This window comes from Peromyscus maniculatus, chromosome 2 (assembly GCF_049852395.1).
Source record: "Peromyscus maniculatus bairdii isolate BWxNUB_F1_BW_parent chromosome 2, HU_Pman_BW_mat_3.1, whole genome shotgun sequence".
In the NCBI taxonomy this organism is placed as follows: domain Eukaryota; kingdom Metazoa; phylum Chordata; class Mammalia; order Rodentia; family Cricetidae; genus Peromyscus; species Peromyscus maniculatus.
The window spans coordinates 170727693-170749429 of record NC_134853.1 but is presented as its reverse complement, the minus strand read 5'-3'; the positions used below and the strand labels follow the sequence as shown (position 1 = coordinate 170749429).

At 51.5% G+C, this 21737-nt stretch overlaps 1 protein-coding gene and 1 pseudogene across 2 annotated transcripts in view; one reads left to right on the top strand and one right to left on the bottom strand.

The window, feature by feature from the left end:
- Positions 1-231: 231 nt before the first annotated feature.
- On the bottom strand, positions 232-9051 carry LOC107402102 (small ribosomal subunit protein eS6 pseudogene; annotated as a pseudogene). The gene is made up of 2 exons (XR_013049512.1): positions 8803-9051; positions 232-1284 (listed from the first exon to the last, which is right to left on the bottom strand). The product of XR_013049512.1 is annotated as a small ribosomal subunit protein eS6 pseudogene (transcript).
- Positions 9052-9793: 742 nt separating this feature from the next.
- The window catches only part of Ajap1 (adherens junctions associated protein 1), a 114867-nt gene continuing 102923 nt past the window's right edge, over positions 9794-21737 (top strand). Inside the window, exon 1 of the mRNA XM_076565780.1 lies at positions 9794-9946. Coding sequence (XP_076421895.1) covers positions 9918-9946 — 29 coding nt within the window. The 5' untranslated portion in view covers positions 9794-9917. The remainder of the gene's footprint in view (positions 9947-21737) is intronic.

The following is a 21737-nucleotide window of genomic DNA, read 5'->3' as shown; positions in this document are numbered from 1 at the left end:
AGGCAGGATGACCAAACTAAGGATGATGGGAAGAAGGGCAGAGAGAGGAGTTGCCAGCCAAACACAGAGGGAGCAGGAGATGAACGTGCCTTGCTAATAATAGAGGTACCACCACGTGGCAAAGCTTAAATAGAAATCTGGGTTAATTTAAACATAAGAGTTAGCTAATAACAAGCCTTAGCTATTGGCCAATCATTTATAATTCATATTCAGCCTCTGAGTCAGTTCTTTGGAACCTGGAGGTCATGGCAGAAAATGTCCATTTACAATGTGACTTTCCCACCAGGAAGGTTTGGAACCTTGAGGCATGAAGGTCTGTGTCTGTTACTTAACAATTGCAGGGAAACACTGGCCATCCCTAACACATTTGCACTGTATTAGGCCCAAAGCCATAGAGGACAGACTCAACTGTAGCTTGAACTCAGAAAACACTTATTTTCACAAGCTCTACCAGAAATTATGTCATGTAGCTTTTTTTTTTTTTTAAGGTATGATCATTTATTTGTTACCCTTAAAGATTTATTTTTGACTGGACTCAGACTTAGAAGTAGAAGCTCTCAGAGAGGATAGCCTATGTCTCTTGGCAATCTGTTCCTGGTACTTTTCTTTGGCTTCCTTCATTCTGTTGGCCAAAAGTTTAGCATATTCTGCAGCCTCCTCCTTGTTTTTCTTTGTTTGTTGTTTCTTTAGAGCAATACAAGGGCGTTTGTGTTGCAGGACACGTGGAGTAACAAGACGCTGAATCTTAGGTGCTTTGGTCCTGGGCTTCTTACCTTTGTTCAACGGCTTTCTGACCACATATTGGCGGACATCATCTTCTTTAGAAAGATTAAAAAGCTTTCGGATTCTGCTAGCTCTTTTAGGTCCCAACCGACGAGGCACAGTAGTATCTGTCAGTCCAGGAATATCCTTCTCTCCTTTTTTTACAATAACCAAGTTGAGAGCACTGAGATTGGCATCCACGATGCATCCTCGAACAGATTTGTGCTTCCTCTCTCCAGTTCTCCTTGGTCTATAACAAGAATGCCCCTTACTCAACAGCAGGCACACTCTGCCGTGGGTCAACACGCCTTGCTTCATGGGAAAACCCTGTTTGTCATTCCCGCCACTGATTCGGACCACGTGGCCCTTCTACTCTTCACCCAGCGCATTGGCAGCCACTTCCATGGCCACGCACTTCTCGTAGAACGTACGAAGCTTGCACTCATCGTCCACTTCAATGAGTTTCTGACAGCCGGTGGCAGGGAAGGAGATATTCAGCTTCATCTTGACACGGCCAATGGCCTAGGAGGCGCCACAAAAAAGAGCGTCATGTAGCTTCTTACATTGCACCATGTTGTGGTATTGTGTTCCCCAAAATATTGTGCACTCTAATAAACTTATCTGGGGCCAGAGAACAGAACAGCCACAATATTAAACATAGAGGTCAGGCAGTGGTAGCACACGCCTTTAATCCTATCACTTGGGAGGCAGAGATCCATTAGGATCTCTGTGAGTTTAAAGCCACACTGGAAACAGCTAGGCATGGTGACTCACACCTTTAATCCCAAGAAGGGATGCAGAAAGCAGAAAGGTATATAAGGCATGAACTAGAGCTGGTTAAGCTTTTAGGCTTTTGAGCAGCAGTTCACTTGAGATTCATTCTGGATGAGGACTCAGAAAATCCCAGTCTGAGGAAACAGGATCAGCTGAGGAACTGTCGAGGTGAGGTGGCTGTGGCTTGTTCTGTTTCTCTGATCTTCCAGCATTCACCCCAGTACCTGGCCTCAGGTTTGTTTTTATTAATAACACCTTTTAAGATTCATGGTACAGCACCAGCCAGAATTTAGTACAAGCAGACAAGGCATAGGGAAGGCTTGAAAATAGAAACTTTCAGGTGGGCAGTTTATCTGTTTCCATTGGTCTACCATCACCATAGTTTTGCTACTAAGGAAGAAAAAGATACTATGCCTGTGCCTGAGTGATCAGATGACTGAATGATCAGCTTGTCTTATACTTACTCAAGATCCACAAACATGTGCCACCAAGGCACAAACAAACACATGGCTCTCATAGGAGCCCAGCACCATGAGTGAAGTATGGGCCCATGTCTCTGCAGGGACAGCAGTACTGCACATAAGAAAGCAATGCAACGGTCCTGGCAATGGCTGGGAGAGAGCCAAGCTCCTGTCTTGGCATGTGCTACTGGCCTGGGTTTTTGCCTAATGGCACAGTCCGAGAGGGGAGTGGAGTAGGTCAGACCAGCCTCCCCTACTGTCCTCTACATGGGAATTTCAGAGCTCAGAACTGGATCACAGGGGCTGTTTCATTGACACGGATTCCAGAGAGACCCAGACCACACGTGCCTTTCGTGCATCTGCATGTGGTCATCCAGCCATGCGCAACATTGGGGTACAGCCTTCAATCTTAGCCCATGTTGGCCATCCAGCCACGCTCAACACTGGGGTACAGCCTTCAGTCTTAGCCCATGCTTCCCAACACTGCCTCTGATTATAACAGCTCCTTGGCCAGATGTCTGCAGCTGTCAGTCTGAGAAGAAGTGGTAGACCTGATGATTCATGTTTGGACAATTAGGCTGGTCATCCCTTGGACTGTTGTGAGGTTGAGATTGTAAGTGTATAAGGCCTATCAGGAGAGTTGAGCTGACAGATTTAAGTGAACTTTAGGACCACTGGGATAAACTTCCTGGGTATACATCCTTTCTAGGGCTGCCTGCAAGTGATTGCCCTCCTTTCAAGCATGTTCCGGAAACTGCTCCGCATCAAAGAACAGAGGCTCTGAAAAGGCGGTGCTCAAGGAAGTGGCTTTTCTGCTGAATTACTTTCTAGATTGGCAGAGAACAGCCCAAATGCCACTTGAGGCACTGCGTGGGAAGACAGACTCCAGCAATTACTGGTCAAGAAAGGGGCTGCAGAAGGGTTAGCTGCTCTTGGATGTGCCGAGAGCAGTTCTTGGCATGGCCTGAGCACCCACCAAATAGCAAAAATTGATGATGATGATGATGACGATGATGATGATGATGATGATGATGATGGTGGTGGCAGTGGTGGAGATGATGATGATGGATACAATGATGATTATGGCAGAGATGATGGCAATGTTCATGGTGACATTAATGAAGATGAAGGTTATGATGTTGATGGAAATGATATTGATCCTGATGAGTGTGGTTATAGTGATGATGGTAATGATGATTATGATGATTTAACAATAATACTGATGTCAGTGAGGATGATGATGATAAATGATGATCATGATAATGGTATTGAAGGTTGTGGTAGTGATGGTGATGGTGGTGGTGGTGATGGCCATGATGGACTTAAAGATGATGATGATGATGGTGATGGTGACAGTGAAGGTGTTGATTTCTATTGACTGATCACAATGTTCTCTTCCAGGTAGAGGCACAATTCCCAAAGATGTATCTTCTGGTCATCTTAGAGTCAGATATGAACCACTAACCCCACAGATTAGCAGATGATTCTGTTTGCCAGTGGTATAGTTGGGGACTTGCACTTAGGGCAGGTGCTATGGTCAATCTGAATGGTTCTAGGGTTGAGATTCAAGGCTCTTTAGCCACAGCTGGAGAGGAAGAAGGTGAGCACACATACAAGAAATAGTTGTCTTCCTTCTCACACTCTGTCAAGTTCAGGGGCTGAGTTCAGGGGCTGAGAAGGTGCAAATTCTCTTCTTGAAGGGTTGGCACTGAGGAGTGTGGGAGTATTGGGTGTCTGTCTGAAGAATTTCTGGCTCATCCTTTGTGAAGTTCAAGTTTTCATGCCTCATTGGCATATCAGTGCCCTGGTGGCATCAGTCTGGCCATGTGATTTGCCTCAGCCAATGAAATGTGAACGCAAGTGATCTTATCCACTCCCAGAAGACACTGTAAGACTATGGTTTGCTGTGGGATGGTCTGTATGTCAAATTGCTCTGATTGGTCAATAAATAAAACACTGATTGGCCAGTGATCAGGCAGGAAGTAGGTGGGACAAGGAGAGAGGAGAATTCTGGGAAGCGGAAGGCTGAGGCAGAGAGACACTGCCAGCCGCCACCATGACCAGCAGCATGTGAAGATGCCGGTAAGCCACCAGCCACGTGGCAAGGTATAGATTTATGAAAATGGATTAATTTAAGCTATAAGAACTTAGCAAGTTAGCAAGAAGCCTGCCATGGCCATACAGTTTGTATGCAATATAAGTCTCTGTGTTTACTTGGTTGGGTCTGAGTGGCTGTGGGACTGGTGGGTAACAGAGATTTGTCCTAACTGTGGGCAAGGCAGAAAAACTCTAGCTACAATGGTTGGGCTCTGTTGATGTCTCTCATCATTTTCTGTCTATCTGGAGATGTTCATCAAAAGTCAGCTCCCGGGTCAGATCTTAGATGAATATGGCATGGAGCAGGGCTGTGTTGAATATTGACACCTATGACCACAAGCAGGTCAGATCTGGCTGGCTCCATTACTGAATTCTGGGGGTGTTTTTTGATATAAGGAAATGCAGTCTGAGCTGGCTGGTGTGGTTTATGAGCTAACTCAAGAGAGACATAGGCAGTACAAACTCAAAGCTGGGGTCACACTCTGCTGCCCCTGCCTGGAGCCCGAAGTCTTAGAGCCTCATGGGCTGCAACCAGATCTCATCCTCACCCCACACCTTGGTACTGGAGGAGCATCTCTAACTGGGCCATGTTTGTTTCCAGAGAGCCTTACTCCACGGTCTTGTCTCCACATCTCAGGCTCCACAAACCCCTTGAGTACATGTTCCCTTCCCAGTTAGTGCGAATGCCACCAATGAGACACTGGGCCACAAGAATTTCTCCTGCCAAGCCCTTTATGCTCTGCTTAAGTGTAGTCAGGTGTCTTGTCCCTCACACCCTAGGTTGTCCATCCCTTGCCTTCTTAATGGCTTAGTTAATGCCTATCCTGAGAACCTGGTGAAGGTTGGCATCCATTCCAGGACCTTCTCTAAGGCTCAGAGCATTCTGGGAAACTGGGGAGGGAGGGGCTTTTCCTCTAGTTTCTACCTCAGGTGGTCTCTGTGTCCTAATTATTGTTTGTGGTTCTCCCCACTGTGGTTGTCTCCCTCCTGGCTGGCCTGTGGTAGAGACGCCTGCTTCCATTCCACACTGCTTTATACTGATGCTGAGACACCCAGAAGCCTGGTGGAACAGACAGAACCGCAACACGGGACAGAAACCTTAGATTTAGGGACTTGTGACAGTTGGGAAAAGCAAGAATTATCTGGGTACTGGAGCATCTCCCCAGGGGCTTCCTCGCTCCCCAGATGGGGCTCCCCAGCCTGTGTCTGCCCAAGCCTGCGTCTGCCCCAGCCTTCGTCTGCCCACCTAGGAACCACCCACTTTCTCTTCTCTCCAGCATCAGGCTACTATCCCTCCCAACCTGGTAGTGCCAGGGAAATGCTTTCTGATTGTGCTGCTTTGCAAGGCAGATGGGCCCTCTTTTCTGTCATTCTTTCCCATCTAAATAGAAAAGACACAGCTGTTGCCCAGAGATGCCCGAAAGCTGTACAACCAGGGGCATGTTCCTGCTGGGACAGACTGGGCATCCCCCTTTCCTCCTGCAGCAGGACTCAGAGCGCCGGGGGCTCCATCTTCTGCTTAGCTCCCATCGAGGGCATATTTTCCCATCTCTGCATACAGCACATTGTGTCAGACAGGGCAGTAGAGCCCCTGCATTTCCTTTGCTGGCCCTGAGCTGCAAGCTGCCTGTCCTGTGAGCCATTTTGCTAGTGGAGATGTCTGTCATATTCACTCCCACCTCTGACAGGCTAGCCTGGCTCCTGTCTGAGCTCAGCAGCAGGCAGCCTCATTGGAGACAGCTGGGATGACAGGAGCGATTCCCAAAGCCCCCAGCACTGAACCTCTCTGAGAAGGCAAGGTGACTTTTGGTGCGGGGTGGGGGTGGGGGTTGAAAGGCAGAGAAGGTGGGGAAGACACCTGTATGAACACTTTGCGGAAACTTATAATGATTTTAATCAGCATTTCCCCTTCCATTTGAAACCCCAAACTTAGCTACTTAATCAAATGTCATGCTTAAGACACATTTACCTCCTTGGGAGAAAAATGAACAACGGCAGCTCAATTTGGCTTTGGATGGGTTTTAAAAATAGTCAAGTCTGGGAAGGCCATTAGGTAAATGGCCTCAGAGAGCTTCAAGGAGGACCTCCTGTGGGGCTGTGGCTCCTTTGTTGAGAAACTGGGAAAGGGAGAGGTGAGGAGATGCTTAGCGGTTCCAGGCCCGGATGTCTGCCAGGCAGAAGGGAAACTGGCAGAAGCCACAGGAGGACCTGCACTTTGCACAGAGAGCCCCGGGAAGGGGTCCTGTCTGCTCACTGAGGCTGGCAAGTGTGTGCCTATGCGTGGATGCGTGGATGCATGCATGTGTTTGCATTCATGTGCATACATGTATATGTCTGTGCATTAGGTGGAGTGACAACCCCCACCCCCCAGACAGCTCTTAAGGCGAGAAAAATAAACCAGTTAGCTACAGGACAGCCTTGAATTCTAGGGAACATGTCACACATGGTGAGATGGAAGTTTTAATGTTTTCCCATCTGTAAAATAATCAGGGATTTTTTTTAATCAAGAGATAAAGAAAAACAAAGAAATAATGCACAAGGGTTTGCCTTGGGGAGGTTTGGATGTGCATTACCCTAGGGAAAGCTGAAGTTTCGTGCCCAGGTTCTGGGTTCTAAAGGTTATATTAAGTCTTGATGGGGGCTGAGGTCCCCTCCCTTGCCTAAACAGAGAGGCCCTGTTTTGTGTTACCGTGGTCGGTCCTTTTTCTTTTTCTGGAGAATTGTGCCATTTAATGGACCCATCCTTGCTTGCAGAAAACGCTTCTAGCCATTGTCTTTTAGTCCAGCCCCTCCCTGTCAGGATAGTACCCATCAGGTCTGGAATGTGATCTTGGCTTCGTTAACTCTCATGAAAGTTGAGAATTTCCTTGAGTCATGACTGTAGGTGGCGGACTGAGGGCTGAGTGGTACCTGTGCCATCAAACAGAAGCTAAAGGCATTTTGTAGGTAACTGAGGTTGCAAGCATCTCAGAGTGCATCTGGCTGTCAGTTTTATTGGCAATTGGTAGTTGCTTATTTAATGTGTCAACAAGAACATGCATGTTTAAGTCACACGCTGGCTTCATTAACCTGTTTCTGTGCATGTGCTGGGGATCGAACCCAGGGTCTCACCCAGGCTAAGCTGTACAGGCTCTTCATCTAGCTGCATCCCAACCCTGATTCGTTAACCACTGAAAATACACTTCACTAACACCATAAGCTTAATGGGGATGCACTTACCACATTCTCAAAGGGCAGTGGATCTTGTAAGGGTCTGTAGAAGAAACCAGGTCAGAACCCCACTCCACTCCCACCCCTCCCCCCAGCCACCTGGCTGTTAAGATGCCACCGGAAGGACTCCTCCGGCTGCTGGAAGGTCCTCCTTTGCAGCACTCCAGCTTTTCCCGCTAGGTGGCAGCAGTGCGGGCATCTCCTTCCTGGCTGGCAACTGGGTCCAGCTTGTTCTGCCAGGACCTCCCTGCCTCCTGGCTTTGTAACATCATCTCTCCACAACCCTTCAGGACCAGGATGGGAAGATGACCCCAAAGTGGCCAAACAATCCAAGTGCTGAGTCACCTGGGTATCTCTGGACCACAGACTGGCACACAGCTAGTAACAGTTGCAGGTGTGCCCGGCCAACTCATTTAGTTCTAATTAAAACCTCCAGAGGGAAGCGACAGGAAACGGGTCTTACAGATGAGAAGACCACGAGTCAGAGAGGCTGCATAATACCCCCAGGGACCCAGGGCAGTGGCACCTGGTACCCATGTCCAGGATCTTGCTACCATGTTGCTCTTTCCTTAGGTCCTGAGAGGGAAAACAGAACCACCCTGTCCTGTCCAGCATGGGTGGGGGGAATCTCTGGCTGCCAAATACCTTGGGCTGGAGGCTGGGGGATGGGCCTGCCTGGGGCTCACTGTGAGTCCCAGCCAGACTCTGTTGGCTCCTCCTCCTCCACCACCACCACCACCACCAGCAGCAGCAGCAGCAACCCTCCTAGGGAGGCCTCACCCTCTCAGAGGGGGGCAACTGCGGGGCTGAAACCACTGCACACAGCACTCTGCCAAGTCCGGGCTAGCTTCTCTTTACCCTCCTGATTTGGGCTCTCCTGTCCATTCAGGAAGGCCGCTGGCTGCAGCTCATTTCTAAGGCTCTTGACTTTGCACTTCTCCGCCCCAGTGTGTGGAGTTCAAAGCTGGGTTTTGTCCTCAGGGACTCAGCAGCTCCGGCCTCCATGGGAGCCTCTGCCTCGGTGTCACGTCTGTCAGAGAAAGAGGACCTCAGAGTGCCTGTCTTTCAATAACCGGCCATGCCGATACGACTAACCAGGTAAGGCACCGGGAAGTGCCGGATCGGGGAATGGACAAGATTTCTGAGAGTCTGGGAGACCCAGGTTCCGAACTCTCTGGTTCTGAGAAGGCAGCAGTTGCCATAAAACTAGGAGGGAGAAGGACACTGGGCTGGAGACTAAATAACCGGGCGGGAACACGCTCCAACCGAACGCTAAAACTTCATCCGCCTGGACGGAGGCCAGGCCCAGGTAGTGGGGAGGACTCCCCAGAGGGGAGGACCCTCCCCAGCCTCCCACAGCTTCTCGGGTCACCAGCGGCTTGCAGCTCCGCGGGAGGAAACTTTTCATACAGCCCTAGCTCCCCAAGCCCCACAAGAACGTCCCCTCCCCAAATCAGCCCTCCGCGTCCATTGGGCGTACTTAGAACCTGGTCCGAACCTCTTAACTGCTTCGCATGCCATCCGGTTACCGTGGCAACACCATCCGGCGGCGCCCGGCGGTCCAATCGGAGCCTGCGGCCTCTTTCGAGCCTTTCCCAAGGTGGAGACCGGGACGCGGCTAGGGATGGGGAAGGGGCGGGCCAGAATCCTGTCTCCGGCACCGCCCAGGCCACTCAGAGCCCAGGTCGCCAGTCCAGCTCCAGCGAGGTGGGCTGGCAAGCCTAGCCGGCCGGCCGGATTGGGGGCTCCGACTCCAGGTTGAGGGGCGGGGAAGGAGGGTGACGTGAGCCGGGCCGGGCGGGCGGAGTTGGGACCCGCTCGCGGAGGCGGGGGCAAGCGCCCGGAGGCAGACGCGCAGAGGGAGGCGGCCAAGCGGCGCGGGCGGCTCTGCGGAGGGCGCGGTGGGCGCGGGCGGCGGGGCCCGGGATCCCCGCGCGCCTCCTCCGCGCGGCGCCGCCGCCGCGCGTCCCCACGCCCCGCGCTCCACGCGCCCTCGCCCCGCGCCTCCCCTGCCCGCCTCCTGCCAGCCTCCCGGCCTCGGCCGTCTGCAGAGCGAGCGCTCAGACGGAGCTCTCCGGCAACTTGATCGGTGGCGGAACCCGCGACGGAGCCCCCACCAGGATCTGGCTGCGCGTGGAGGCGACCTGCGTGGGCCAGAGGGGTGATCCTCTAAAGCCTCTCGGCCACGCCGATCACAGCCTCGCAGGTCCTTGCACGGTGCGTCGCGCCACCGGCTACGCTGCCTGCCGCCCCGGAGGGCGAAGCCGCGCTCCTCGGACCCTCGAGGCCGGTGACAGCTCCGGAGAGTGCCCGCATCGCCGCCGTTCGCGCCGTGTGACCTGCGGAGGGGGCCCTGAGACCCGGCGGGAGGATGTGCGCCCCCGCGGGCCGGCCCGCCTGAGCCATGCGCCCCCTCGGCGGCGGCGCGCCGGCCGGCATGGAGCCCCGCGCGGCCGCGCTCTGACTCGCTGTGCGCCCCGCGGCCGGCGGGCGGCGGGTGGCGGCGGCCCGAAGCCGGAGAGCGGCGCCACGGGACGGGAGCGAGCGGGCGCGGGCGCCGCGCAGATGGCCGGGGCAAGCAAGGTCTGAGTCTCGGCTCCCCGAAACGTGACCATGTGGATCCAACAGCTTTTAGGACTCAGGTGAGCAACCCGTCAGGAGGTAGGGTGCGTGGGGGTGCGTGGGTGCTGGGCTGGGCTGCTGCTCACTGTTGCAAACGAAGGCACCGCTTCTTGCCTCCCTGAGGCGGCTCGTGTGGTGCACCGGGAGCCGCGCAGCGCGGCCGCCTGCTGTTGGTTCCTGCGGCCGGGCAGGGAGCTCCGCGAGTCTGGGGTCGCTTGCCCCAGTGACCTGGAAGCCAGGTGCGCCCTCAGCTCGGGACGCCAGCAGCGCAGTGTCCTGGCCCGTGGCCCCGGCGCGCCTCCTCTCTCCTCTCGGGAGCCCGGCGCGAGTTGCGGGCCGTTGGGCGCGGCGAACTCGGGGGCCGGGCTGACGCCGGAGCCGCTGGGGAAAGCCACCAGCCCTCCTAGTTCCCGAGCCAGCTTTGCTACGGAGTTGGAGGAGACCAGAACCCCACAGCTGCTCCGCCAGCCCTTCTATTTGTCTCTCGGGGCCCTGGGGGCCCCGAACAGGAGTGTAGTAGGAGCCCAGCTGCCGACCCAGCTGCTTTGGGGGTGACCTCCGGGCAGAAGGTCGCACGCAACTGAGGGACAGCTGGGTCTAGAGAGCTTGGATTCTGGGGAGCGATAACAGGCAACCACCCTCGAACCACTTTTCACAGACACACGGGCACACAGGGCTTGTCTGTGTCTGGGACGTTAGGGCCAGCAGGAACTCAAGCCCAGCGCGGTTAAGGGGCCGGCCAGAAAGACCCTTCTCTGCAAACTTTGCCCACCCACTGAGTCACTCTGTCCTCTGGATCCTGTCCTGGGCAGCCTAGAGGTCTCTAGGATGCAGTTGCCCCATTCGCAGGGCGGGGTGCCTACTACCCTTGCCCTCAAGTAAGGGGTCTTTGGCCAGAGCTGATGCTCCTGGGTCGGGGGGGGGGGTGGGGGGTGGGACTTAGGCTGAAACGACGCAGATGGAAGCAGAGAAAGGCTACTTGCGCTTCTCGTGTTTGTCCACTGGGATGCACTGCGCTCCCGTGTTGAGTTTACAAGGGGTCGGCGGCTGCTGGAGCAGGCTGCCTCGGCAACCCCCACCAGCATGAAGCTGGGGAGAAAGTGGGGCCAAAGGAGGGAGGAACATGTGTGCGACCTGATTTTGAGAAGTCTGAAGGAGACTGGCATGCGAGTGTTTTCTAGTTGTCCTTGATTTTCGAGTGGATTTGGTGCCTAGGAATAGATGCTGGTCTGCATCTAGTGAAGATTGTCACACGTCATTACTGGCGTTCCTTTTCCTGATGGCTGGGTTTGTTTGCGCTGTAGGTTTTAAGAGGTTAATCATCAGGCTGATCGGCTGAGTGTGGGGCGCTGGCTGGACCTCAGTCCATTAGTGGACTGTGGTGAGATAAGTCTTAGACTCCCGCAGTTCTGGGGTGTGGACCAAAGAAAACAAGAACAGCTCTTGTGGCATGACCCCGATCTAGATGCCCCATCTGTCTGTCTGTCTGTCTGTCTGTCTGTCTGTCTGTCTGTCTGTCTGCCCTCCCTTCTGGTCCGGACTGTTCCAGTGCTCAGCTAGATCCCAGGGCTTCGAGGGCAACCCAGCGGATTCCCTCCCTGCCCAGAGGCAGCTTGAGCTTCTAGCTGCTTTGGGAGCTGCAGTCTGTCGCTCGCTTGCTTCCTGGTGGCAACTTACCTGCACAAGTTGTTAGATCGTTTGATAAGGGGGAGAGAACAAACACCAGCAAAGAAACCTCCTTTGGGGCTCAAAATTCACTTAAACAGTTTCCATAGCACCACAGTCGCTGTGCCGGGTTTTCAGAAATGCTTCTATTGGTGATTTTGAAGTTTGACCTTTTAGGGTCCCTCCCCACCAGATGTTAGCATGCAAGGTTTTCTACACATGCATCTCCCTTCTGCACCCCAGGAGAAGCTGCTACCTTTCAGCAATCCCGATAGAGCTAGCTGAGTGTTTGTGGCGGGGGGTCTAGGTGATTTTGGTTCCCTCTGGGCAGCCACACCGAGCCTGAGCCAGGACTTGTACTTCTGCTTTGCAGCCCTTCATCCTCCCTTGCTAACTGCTTCCCATGGCTCTCTAGGTGAGCACTGGACGTCTTGCTGCCAAGCTGGGAGCCTGGTTGGGCCCAGGTTGCAGACCAGCTTTCATTCTTCCTGGGAAAAGGTGGTTCCCTGCAAGCCGAGGGAGGGGCTTCCTAGCTCCCACCCAGAGTCAGGGTTGGTTACTTCTGTGATGAAGCCAAGCTGTACATGGAGCCTTGATCCTTTAGGAGGCAGAAGCAGATGGAGTTGGATTTTTCTGCTTTTATGTCTATATGTATTTATTTGTTTGTGGGAGTTATGTCAGGGCTTCCTTGGGTCCAGAGAAAGGCAATCCTTGAAGGAGACTTGGGGTTTGCTGTCCAGTCCCTGAGCAGCTCAGAGGATATGCTTTCTCAGGAGGCAGCCCAAGTTCCCAGGTCTGGCGCTGGTGACTGGTTGCCTCCGAGGCTATGACTTGAGGAGACTTGGAGTAGCTGGGAGCAAGCACCCACAATGTTTGCTGGGTTGTGTTCAGGACCAGGCAGACAGTCATAGACTCCACCCTGTCCATGTTCCTCAGCATCATTCCTGTCTCCCAAGCCTGAACTTTCAGCATCCTTTCTGCTCGGAAAGCCCTGAGTACGCGTTCAGAACACAATTCACAGTTTTCTCAAGGCCTCCCAATGTGTGCTGTGTTGTGTCTGGGCTTCCCGGCAGGAATCCACAGGGCTGGCTGTCACAGCCCCAGCACGAAGTCCCCCAGCAGCTGGGACTGTGCAGCCAGGCTTTAGTGGATGGAGTCAATGCTTTGCCTGCAAACACTGGGCACAGGGTGAATGCTGGCTCACTCTCATTTCCAGCTGCTGCTACTGAATTGATTGCAACTGGAATCCATCTAGGGTCAGAGGCCATGACACTCATCTGGATAATAACACTGGAATAAATGGTAAATTTAGGAGATAGTGGAGAGCTTCCAGCAACATCAGCACACCCCACCCCTCTCGCTCATCCTTGGGCCAAGTGGAGGAGCTGGTAGTAGACATCCCTTCCGGGTCTGTCTCCATTTATTTATTCTCTCCCCTCCCCCATTCCTTCTCTCCTGTGCCTTGGGGAAAGGCGCAGGGCACAGGGCTCATAAGCAGCTCTACACCTCCCTGCTTATCCCTCTGTGTGCCTGCATTCTCCCAGCTGGGACCACTTAGGGGCTAGCTGCCTCCCACCCAGCCTCGAAGCCTCAGTGTCATCTCTGACCCTGACAAAAGCAGGGCATTTGTCATGGCCTGAGCATTCTTTGGGAAAAACAGGAATGCCCAGAGCATGCTGTAGAAGCCTGGGTTCTTCCAGAGCCTATGGAGTTGGAACCCCAAGCTGTGGGTCTCCTGAACCTGGGGCTTTTCTCTAGGGGTTACGTGGGAGTCACATGGTTTTAATACACCGTTGCTAGGTTTGCTTCAAAGGGTTACAAGTCAGTAGAGACCAAACTGATGTAAAGATTAGCTGAGAAAGCCAAATATATCCCTGATCTAGATTCCTGTGTTTGAAGTCTGGCTGGAGAGGGTTTTGCTTGCCTCCTTCCCGGCAGACTGAGGGGGAGACAGGCTGGGGGCTTGTGGGTCTAGAGCAGTCGAGTGTAAGTCAGGCTTTTCCTCCTCTGAGACCCCTTCCAGGAATTCAAAGGGGCTGGTGACTCATGAAGTGTTGGTGGGGAGCTGCGGTTACATAACTCAGATAAACTCAGCTAAGCTGCCTGGAATAGAGTCAGGCCGGAGTGTGCCCCTGTCAGAGCCCAAGCTGGTGGCCCTTAGGTCCCCTGACTGGCACCCATATCAGAGGGAGGGTCAGACTAGCTATAAGGATTGACCTAGTTACTGAGGACCCTCATAGGGGAGTAACTTGCACCCCAGCCATCATCACCCAGGAGTATGGAGTGCTTGCTTCTTCAGGGTAAGCCGTAAGGGCCTTACGAGGACAGGCCTAGTAAGCCGAGGACAGTCCCCTGCTTCCAGTAGGGCAGTGTGGTAGCTTCTGAGCTGTGGGCAGATGGCCTGGGTTAAGTGGGACAGGCAGGTGCAGGGAGGTAGCTAGAAGGCTATGCTGGTTTCTCACTCCTCTCCCTGCAAAAAAGTTCCAAGGATGGAAGTAGCCGTAAATCCACCATGGGGCTGTGGGACCCCCAAAATTCTTCACCAGAGTGAAGGAGAGTGTCCAAAATTGTAATTTGTAAGAGTTAGACCTCCTGTGCCCCCTCCCACCCTTTCCCCTCATCTCGCTCTTATCCTCCCTGGGAGAGAGGAGCATGCCTGCACCCTGCAGAAGTCCACTTCTTCCACTTTCATCCCTTCGGTTCCATGAAAAAGTTGGGGTGCAGAGCTGGGATTCACCTGCTTCAATGATTCCTGTCAGCATGACATTTATTCATGTCGCCTCCAACCTTCTCGGTTGTGCTCATTGTCACACTTTCCCTCCAGGACCGACCTGCACCCACTGGCTCCCCTCCCCCTTCCTGACCCCAGCCTTGCCTTCGGTTGCTTGGGCATGAGTCAGTCTTGGGGTGTTACCTCCGCTCTTTTGTCTTGCTTGCATTTGGCCACAGGAGCCACTGGAAAGGGCCAGCAGCAGTGGCGGGAATGTGTACCTTGCTGTGGGGACTGGGCACAGTGGGGAGGAAGGTAATGCCATGTAAAGAGGCTCAGTGACATGCGCAGGAGCATCCTGGGTTGTGCTTGGATGGGATGCCCAGGGTCCATGGGCTGATGGTGTGCCTCATTCCTCATCGCTTCCCGGGAAGATCGCCTGACAAGTGGTAGATGCACGGGAAATGCCTGTACAAGCTTAAATGTGTCAGCATGGCACAGTGCCCCTATTTTATCAAGTCCCACTTTTGTGCTTCTCGCTGGATCGCTGCTGAAATCCAGGAGAGAGTTTCCAGCCTTAGGCTTAGACGTCCTCCTGCTCCAAATAGATACCGCTTCTTCAACCTGGCTTATTGGGGGTGAATCACATTATTGGGTTTTTACCATTAGAGCTGCACTCTTTTGGCTGGAAGATTTTTTTCCACAATTAGAATACAGACATGCTTGACAAAACAATCCCTTCCAGCCCTTTCAGTCATTATCAGTGCAGTACGAGAGACAGTATCAGACTTTTAACTATTTGGGAGAAAGGGTGCTTGTGGGTGAGAAGAGGGCATGGAGGTGGTGTCTGTGGAGCTGGGGAGGGCGGAGGGGAGAGCCCTGAGGGGCAAGGTGGGCAAAAGTGCGTCTGACTTTGTAGTTTGCCGGTGCCTCTTGTCTCCCTGTCTGCAGCTTAGGCCAGTTTTTTCTTGCCTTTTAGGATGGCAGATCCTTGTCTGCTCATTCTGAAGATGTGTGTGTGTGTGTGTGTGTGTGTGTGTAGGAGAGGCTAAAGGAAGAGTCGGTTAATGAACTGTGGCCAGTACACACCCAAGGAGGTGCCTGCTTGCTGGGCCAAGCATGTGTAGTAGGGCCATATTGCCTGCTGCTCTCAATGCCTTCCGTGGGAGAAATACCCAGCTCTGCCCTCATCTGCCCACCCCATTCATGGAGAGCTTATTCCTGATGTGTGCAGCGAGACCAGATACTCACAGATGATTTCCCCAACCCACACACCAGTCCAGCCCTCAGAGGTGTAGCTGACCAATGAGGGGGTCAGGACACATGGATCATAGGCTGAACAGAGACTTTGAAATTTCTGCTCGCCACATTAAAACAAGTGGAAGCCACTCAGAATCCATTTTGTTTCGTCTAGACAAATAGCATTGTGCCATTGCAAGTCAGCATAAAATCAAGTTGTGACTTGTACAAATTTCAAGTCAGATGTCTCTGACCTTCTTAGGACACAAGTGCTCAATTCCAATTGCCCAGTGGCCACCTGGGACAGGTGACCATTATGCCGGATGTTGGCTCACTGAGCATATTTCCTACAGAAGCACAGGAGGGAAGTTATTTTCTTGAGGCCTGTCCCCTCTGCCCTCAAGCCTGCCCCTAGGACAGCACTGACTGAACATCGGTTCCATGGCCAGTCCTGGCTATGGCCCTCTTCAGCACTGAGGGGCCCTTGCTCTGTGAAGACTGAACCTGTGTCTGAATGGCCTGCAGCCCAGAGAGTAGAGCCTCTGGCCGAGCTGAGCTGGCTGGGCCCCTGGACACCTCTCCACCATTTTAAACGGTTGTCTGACTCTGGGGACCTAAGGGCGGTCCCCTTGTCCACTCACTGTCACAAAGGCCCCCTGAAGTCAGGATGGGGAGGTGACTGTTGGGGGTAAGAGCAGCATATGAAGGGGATAGGTTACCCAGGAAAGACCAAACTGGCCTGTGTGGTTGACATCTCCAGCATCATCCTCCTGTGAAGTGTCCAGACAGCACTGGGGTGGACCGTGTATCTGCAGAAGTGGTTTACATGGCACAAGGCACAGGCACCCCAGCCTGCCCCTCAAGAGCTGTAAGAGAGAAATGTGTCAGTAGAAGTGTGTGTGTGTGTGTGTGTGTGTGTGTGTATGTGTGTGTGTGTGTGTGTATGTGTGTGTGTGTGTGTATGTTTGTGTGTGTGTGTATGTGTGTGTGTGTGTGTGTGTGTGTGTGTGTGTATGTGTGTGTGTGTTTGGAGATGAGTGTGTATCAGAGCGTTTGTCATTAGTGGCTCTCTTACTGAGAGAAGAACCAGCTTTCAGGCCCTTCCCATGGAAGGAGACTTGAGTGGTCCCAGGATGAAGTCTGAATGAGATGCTGTGGTGTAAGTAAGCTATGGTTGCCCCCTGGCTGCTGCTGCTGCTGCTGCTGCTGACAGAGAGGCAAGGGTCTCCATGGGGATGACAGGCTTACTTCTGGTACTGAGCAGATAGCCAGGCCCAGCTTCTGGAAGATGGAGCTTAGCTTGCATAATGAGATGAGCAGACAAGAACATACCCAGGTGTTTGAATACTGAAGGGGTCACTAGTGGGCACCTCTCTTCAAGTATTCAAATAAAGAATTTAGGTTGCATGTCAGTTTGAAGTTATGTCTAAACCAGACAGGAAACCAAGTTCTGATAAGTAACATTGGTGTGGCTTAAATTATTTTGCATTTACTGGCTTAGTTAGCAGGGAAGATTCTTTTGAAGACCCCTAAATTCAAACTTGTGAAACTAAAGCATCTCAGAGGAGCAGATCATGTGGCTTTGCCATGGCCGGATCCAACGCTATCGGTTCTTTCCTCTGACATATGGACTTCCTCCGCGGCCCATGCTAGATTCTGTTAAAGAAGGCAAATGGCTCCCAGATGCCTCGGGCTGCAACAGCAGAGTGTCACTGGAGGAGAAGGGACTTAGTATTGACTGGTGAGCCACAGTATAGTTGGACTGTGGAGGCCATTTTCATGCTATCTCCGGCAACGACTGTTTTAGAAAAAGTGTGTGCTAAAAAAGGGCCCGCGGTCCTCACAGAGGCAGCCCAGCATCAGTAAAAGGATGCTCAGAAATGAATGTTTTTAATTCATCTTATGAAACATTTTTAGATTGAACAAAGCTTTCTCTCTCTCACACACACACATCCCTACAGACTAATAATATCCATGAAAATGCACAAAATATTCTTTTAAAAAACATGTGTAGGAATGTGCACCACATGCATGCAGTACCCAAGGAGGCCAGAGGGTACATCAGATCCACTGGAACTGGAGTTATGGATGGTTGCAAGTTGCCATGTGGGTGCTGGGAACTGAATCCGGGTCCTCTGCAAGAGCAGCAAATACTATTAACTGCTGAGCCATTTCTTTCCACAAAAATATTCTTAGATAATAGTAAATATCAACAGAATGTTAAAAAATGTTCACAAAAGAAGTGAGGCATATTCTTTCTGTGACTACAAAGATGGTTTGATATCTGACCATCACCTAGTGTCGTCTGCCATATTAAACAGCTAAAGGAAAAAGCCATACAATCATCTCAACAGATACAGAAAATGAATCTGATAAAATTCAACCTATTCTCGCCGGGCGGTGGTGGCGCACGCCTTTAATCCCAGCACTTGGGAGGCAGAGCCAGGCGGATCTCTATGAGTTCGAGGCCAGCCTGGGCTACCAAGTGTGTTCCAGGAAAGGCGCAAAGCTACATAGAGAAACCCTGTCTCGAAAAACCAAAAAAAAAAAAAAAAAAAAAAAAAAAAAAAAAAAAAAAAAAAAAAAATTCAACCTATTCTCATGCCAGCTCTCAGAACAGGAACAGATTTCTGCTGTTTTTTTTTTTTCCTTAGCTTGATAATGGACATCTGTATTGACCTGTGACTAACATCATTCTTAACACTGAAAAAACAAAACAACAACAAAAAAAACTGGTTTCATTTCTTCTGAGACTGGGAACAAGTGAACAGTGTACGTTGTCATCACACTTATTCCACAGCAGGAACTGTAGCCACTTCAGTACAGGATGACAAAGAAATAAAAGGCAGACAGACAAGGGGAAAATGATCCTTTTTGTAATGTTCTGATTGTCCACGTAGAACATAATACATAGATTATTGAAAAGCAGCTTCTTGGAACTTCTAAATGTGTTCCATAAGGTCTCAGAAAACAAGATAAACATACAAAGTCAATTGTATTTCTATCTTTTGGTAATAAACGTGTGGAGAACCAAGTAAGAAACATTATACCGTGAGTTTCAATTTGCTTTCTCTTGCTGTGATGAACTTGGCCAAAAGCAACTTTGAGGAATGGATTTATTTCATCTTGCAGGCTGCAGGTTACCATTGAGGGAAATCAGGGATTAGCAGGATCTGAGTCAGAAACCATGGCGGAAGACTGCTGACTGGCTTGCTCTCGGCTCATGTTCAGCTACATTCTTATACAGCTAAGCCCCATCTGCCTGTGGATGGCACTGTGCACAGTGGGCTGTGTCACCCTACCTCAATTACCAATCAGGAAAATGCCCCCACAGACACACCCACAGGCTACTCTGATGGAGGCAATTCTTCAAGTGAGGTTCACACTTAGAATTCTGGGCTATGTCAAGTTGACAGCTGACACTAACTAGAAGAAGGTGGATCATCCTAAAAGAATGGAAGACTTATTTTAGTTCATAGTTTCACAACTTTCAAACCACATCACTCAGTTTTGTTGCTTTGAGTGCATATGGCGGCAGGCGCTGCCTACCTCATGGTAGCTGGGAAGGCCTGGGCTCCTAATATCTGTTCTCTTCCAGTGCACAACCCCAGTGACCTAATGTTTTTCCACTGCCCCCACCCTCAAGGGCCCACCACTTACCAATAGCATCGTGGAATGACACCCACACCTTTGACACATCTTGGGGACACATTCCAGTGGCTCAGAATGAAACAATTGTGGACATGTCTAAGAAAGAAATAAACTTGACTCTGTGTGCTGAAAGCTATGCAGTACCAGTAAAAGATGTCAGAGAAACCATAAGTGGATGGAGAGACATACCATGTTCATGAATCAGACATTAGTTCTCTTCAGCTTGATAAACCTTCCTGAACACTACTCTCATCCCAAGATCAACAAATAACGTGTGTTGTGAAGTTTTCATGCAAAGCCAGAGGAACTAGTCTACCTGATGGTAAGATCCACTGTGTGACACCAGTGGTGTCTGTGAACATGGAGACATTTGGTCAGGGACAGAACATGCTCAGGAGTGGTGCCCAGGCCCACACAGTGGCAGGAAGATTGCTTTTCCCCAATTGGGGCTGGTGGACCACACACCAGTGCCACAAAAGAAAAATGAACCTCAATTCTCGTGCCCCAGTAGCAGATATACTCAGAATGGTTCACAGAATTAGGTGTCAAATGCAGAACTGTAAACTTTTAGGAAACAAATTCTAAATTTTAGGAAATGTCTTTAGACTTGGCATTGAAAACATGACTCCTACAAGGAAAAAAAATATGATACATTGGACTTTATCAGAATTCTAAAGTTTGGGAGCTGAGGAAGTGGTCCAGGAGGTAAAGTCCTCCCTGCTTGGCATGAGGATCTGAATTTGGATCCCCAGAATCCATGTAAAAATTGCGGGGTAGGAGTGTGACCCTGTATACCTTGTCCATTGAGAAGCAAAGGCAGATGGATTCCTGGAGTTCCCTGGAGAGCAAGCCCAGCCGACCAGCAAACTCCAGGTCCAGTGAGAGACTCTGTTTCAGAAGCTAAGACAGAGAAGGATTGAAGAAGACACTGATGTAGACTTCCAGTTTCCATGTGTATTCACACATGTGTATGTGCACTCACACCTATATGCATGTGCGTCCACACATGAAAACACAAGACACAAAGTGGGAGGTGGTATTTGTCCAGGGTCACTCTTCTTAACACAGAAAGTGCCCTTAAACCTAGAACTGCACTAGCAAAACCAGGCAGAGGGCATGCTCATGGGCAAAAATGTTTACATGACCGCCCCCCAAACCCAAGATAATCCACACGAGAAGCTGTGAGGAAAATATTCATGGACACGCCAGCAAGACACACTGCCTGCCTGCCCATCAGAATGGCTGGGATAAAAAACAAAGTTGGTTCCACCAAACACCGGCAGGGATATGGAGAAACTGGGCCACTCCTTCAGCATGGGTGGGAGGGGAAATGTCACGGCTGTGCTGAGAGGATCTTGGCAGGGTCTTCTGAAGTGAGACACCGGCACCTGTCATGCACTGAGCCTCGCTTTTCTTCTCATGGGTGAGAGAAATCTGCATGCGAGGGTTTGTAGCTTGTCTGTGTGCAGTTGGAGCAGGGCTTCCAGTGGATGACCAGCTGTACAAGCAGGCCAGCCCCTCACAGAACGGAAGCAGACATAGGGTTACACCAGCAGCCTGCAGGGACCTCCAGCGAGTGACCCCGGGGGAACCACTTCCAGAGGGATGCACACAGTGAGAGTCCCAGGCCAGCCTGGCAAAGCTCTAGATGGCTGGAGTCCTGGTTTCTGGGGCAGAAGAGAGTGAAGAGGGGGCAGAGAGGTTGTCATGAAGGGCAGAAGGAGGGGTCTTGGAGGTGATGGTGGGCATGATTTACCTCTGCCAGTGCCAATAACCCGATTGCATTATTTACTCAATTGTAGTTTCTCAAGATGTCACCATGAGGGAGAACTGAGTGAGTAAAGGGTGCAGAGGAGGTCACCATACTTCGTGTGACCATGGATGTGAATGTACGATGAACTTAGAAGCAAGCATTTAATTAAGGAAAGAAAGCTGACGTCGTTTACTCATGTGTGGGAGACTTGCACCTGGTGATGGTGTGCGCCTGCGTGCTGGGCTCCTCGAGGACACAGATCTGGATGCCGTGGCAGGGGTGACTTGGAGGTGGGGGATGCTCCTTTACAAAGCTGGCTGTGGATGTGAGCCCTGGAGTGGGCCCTGTGTGGGGCTGCTTCTGGCCTCTGAGTGTAAGCGTGTGAGCCTTGCTGGCTTTGAGATCCACTGTCAGTGGAGGTAACAAGTGACCTGCTGCATAATTACAGGATCAGACGAGCTGTCCAGATCCTTACATAAACCAGGTCAGCTCCGGAAATAGAGCAGCCATTTTGGGGTCAGTCCTGCCATCCTACATTGGCTCCAGTGTTCTGAGACCAGACTCAGGGATTTGAAGTTAGATGGGAAAACAATCAGTGTCTTTCTTCTGGTTCAGTGACAAGCAGTAGGTAGGCTGAGATGGAGGCCAGGGTGGTCCTGGTCCTCACACTCTGGTTCTGATAAGAAAGAACTGGGACAGGGGAGGGAGCCCCTCAGCACGAGCTGATTGAAGGCAGAAGCATGGAGGAAGCTCCACCTTGGACTTGGCCGCGGGCTCCGGTGACCTCATCTGC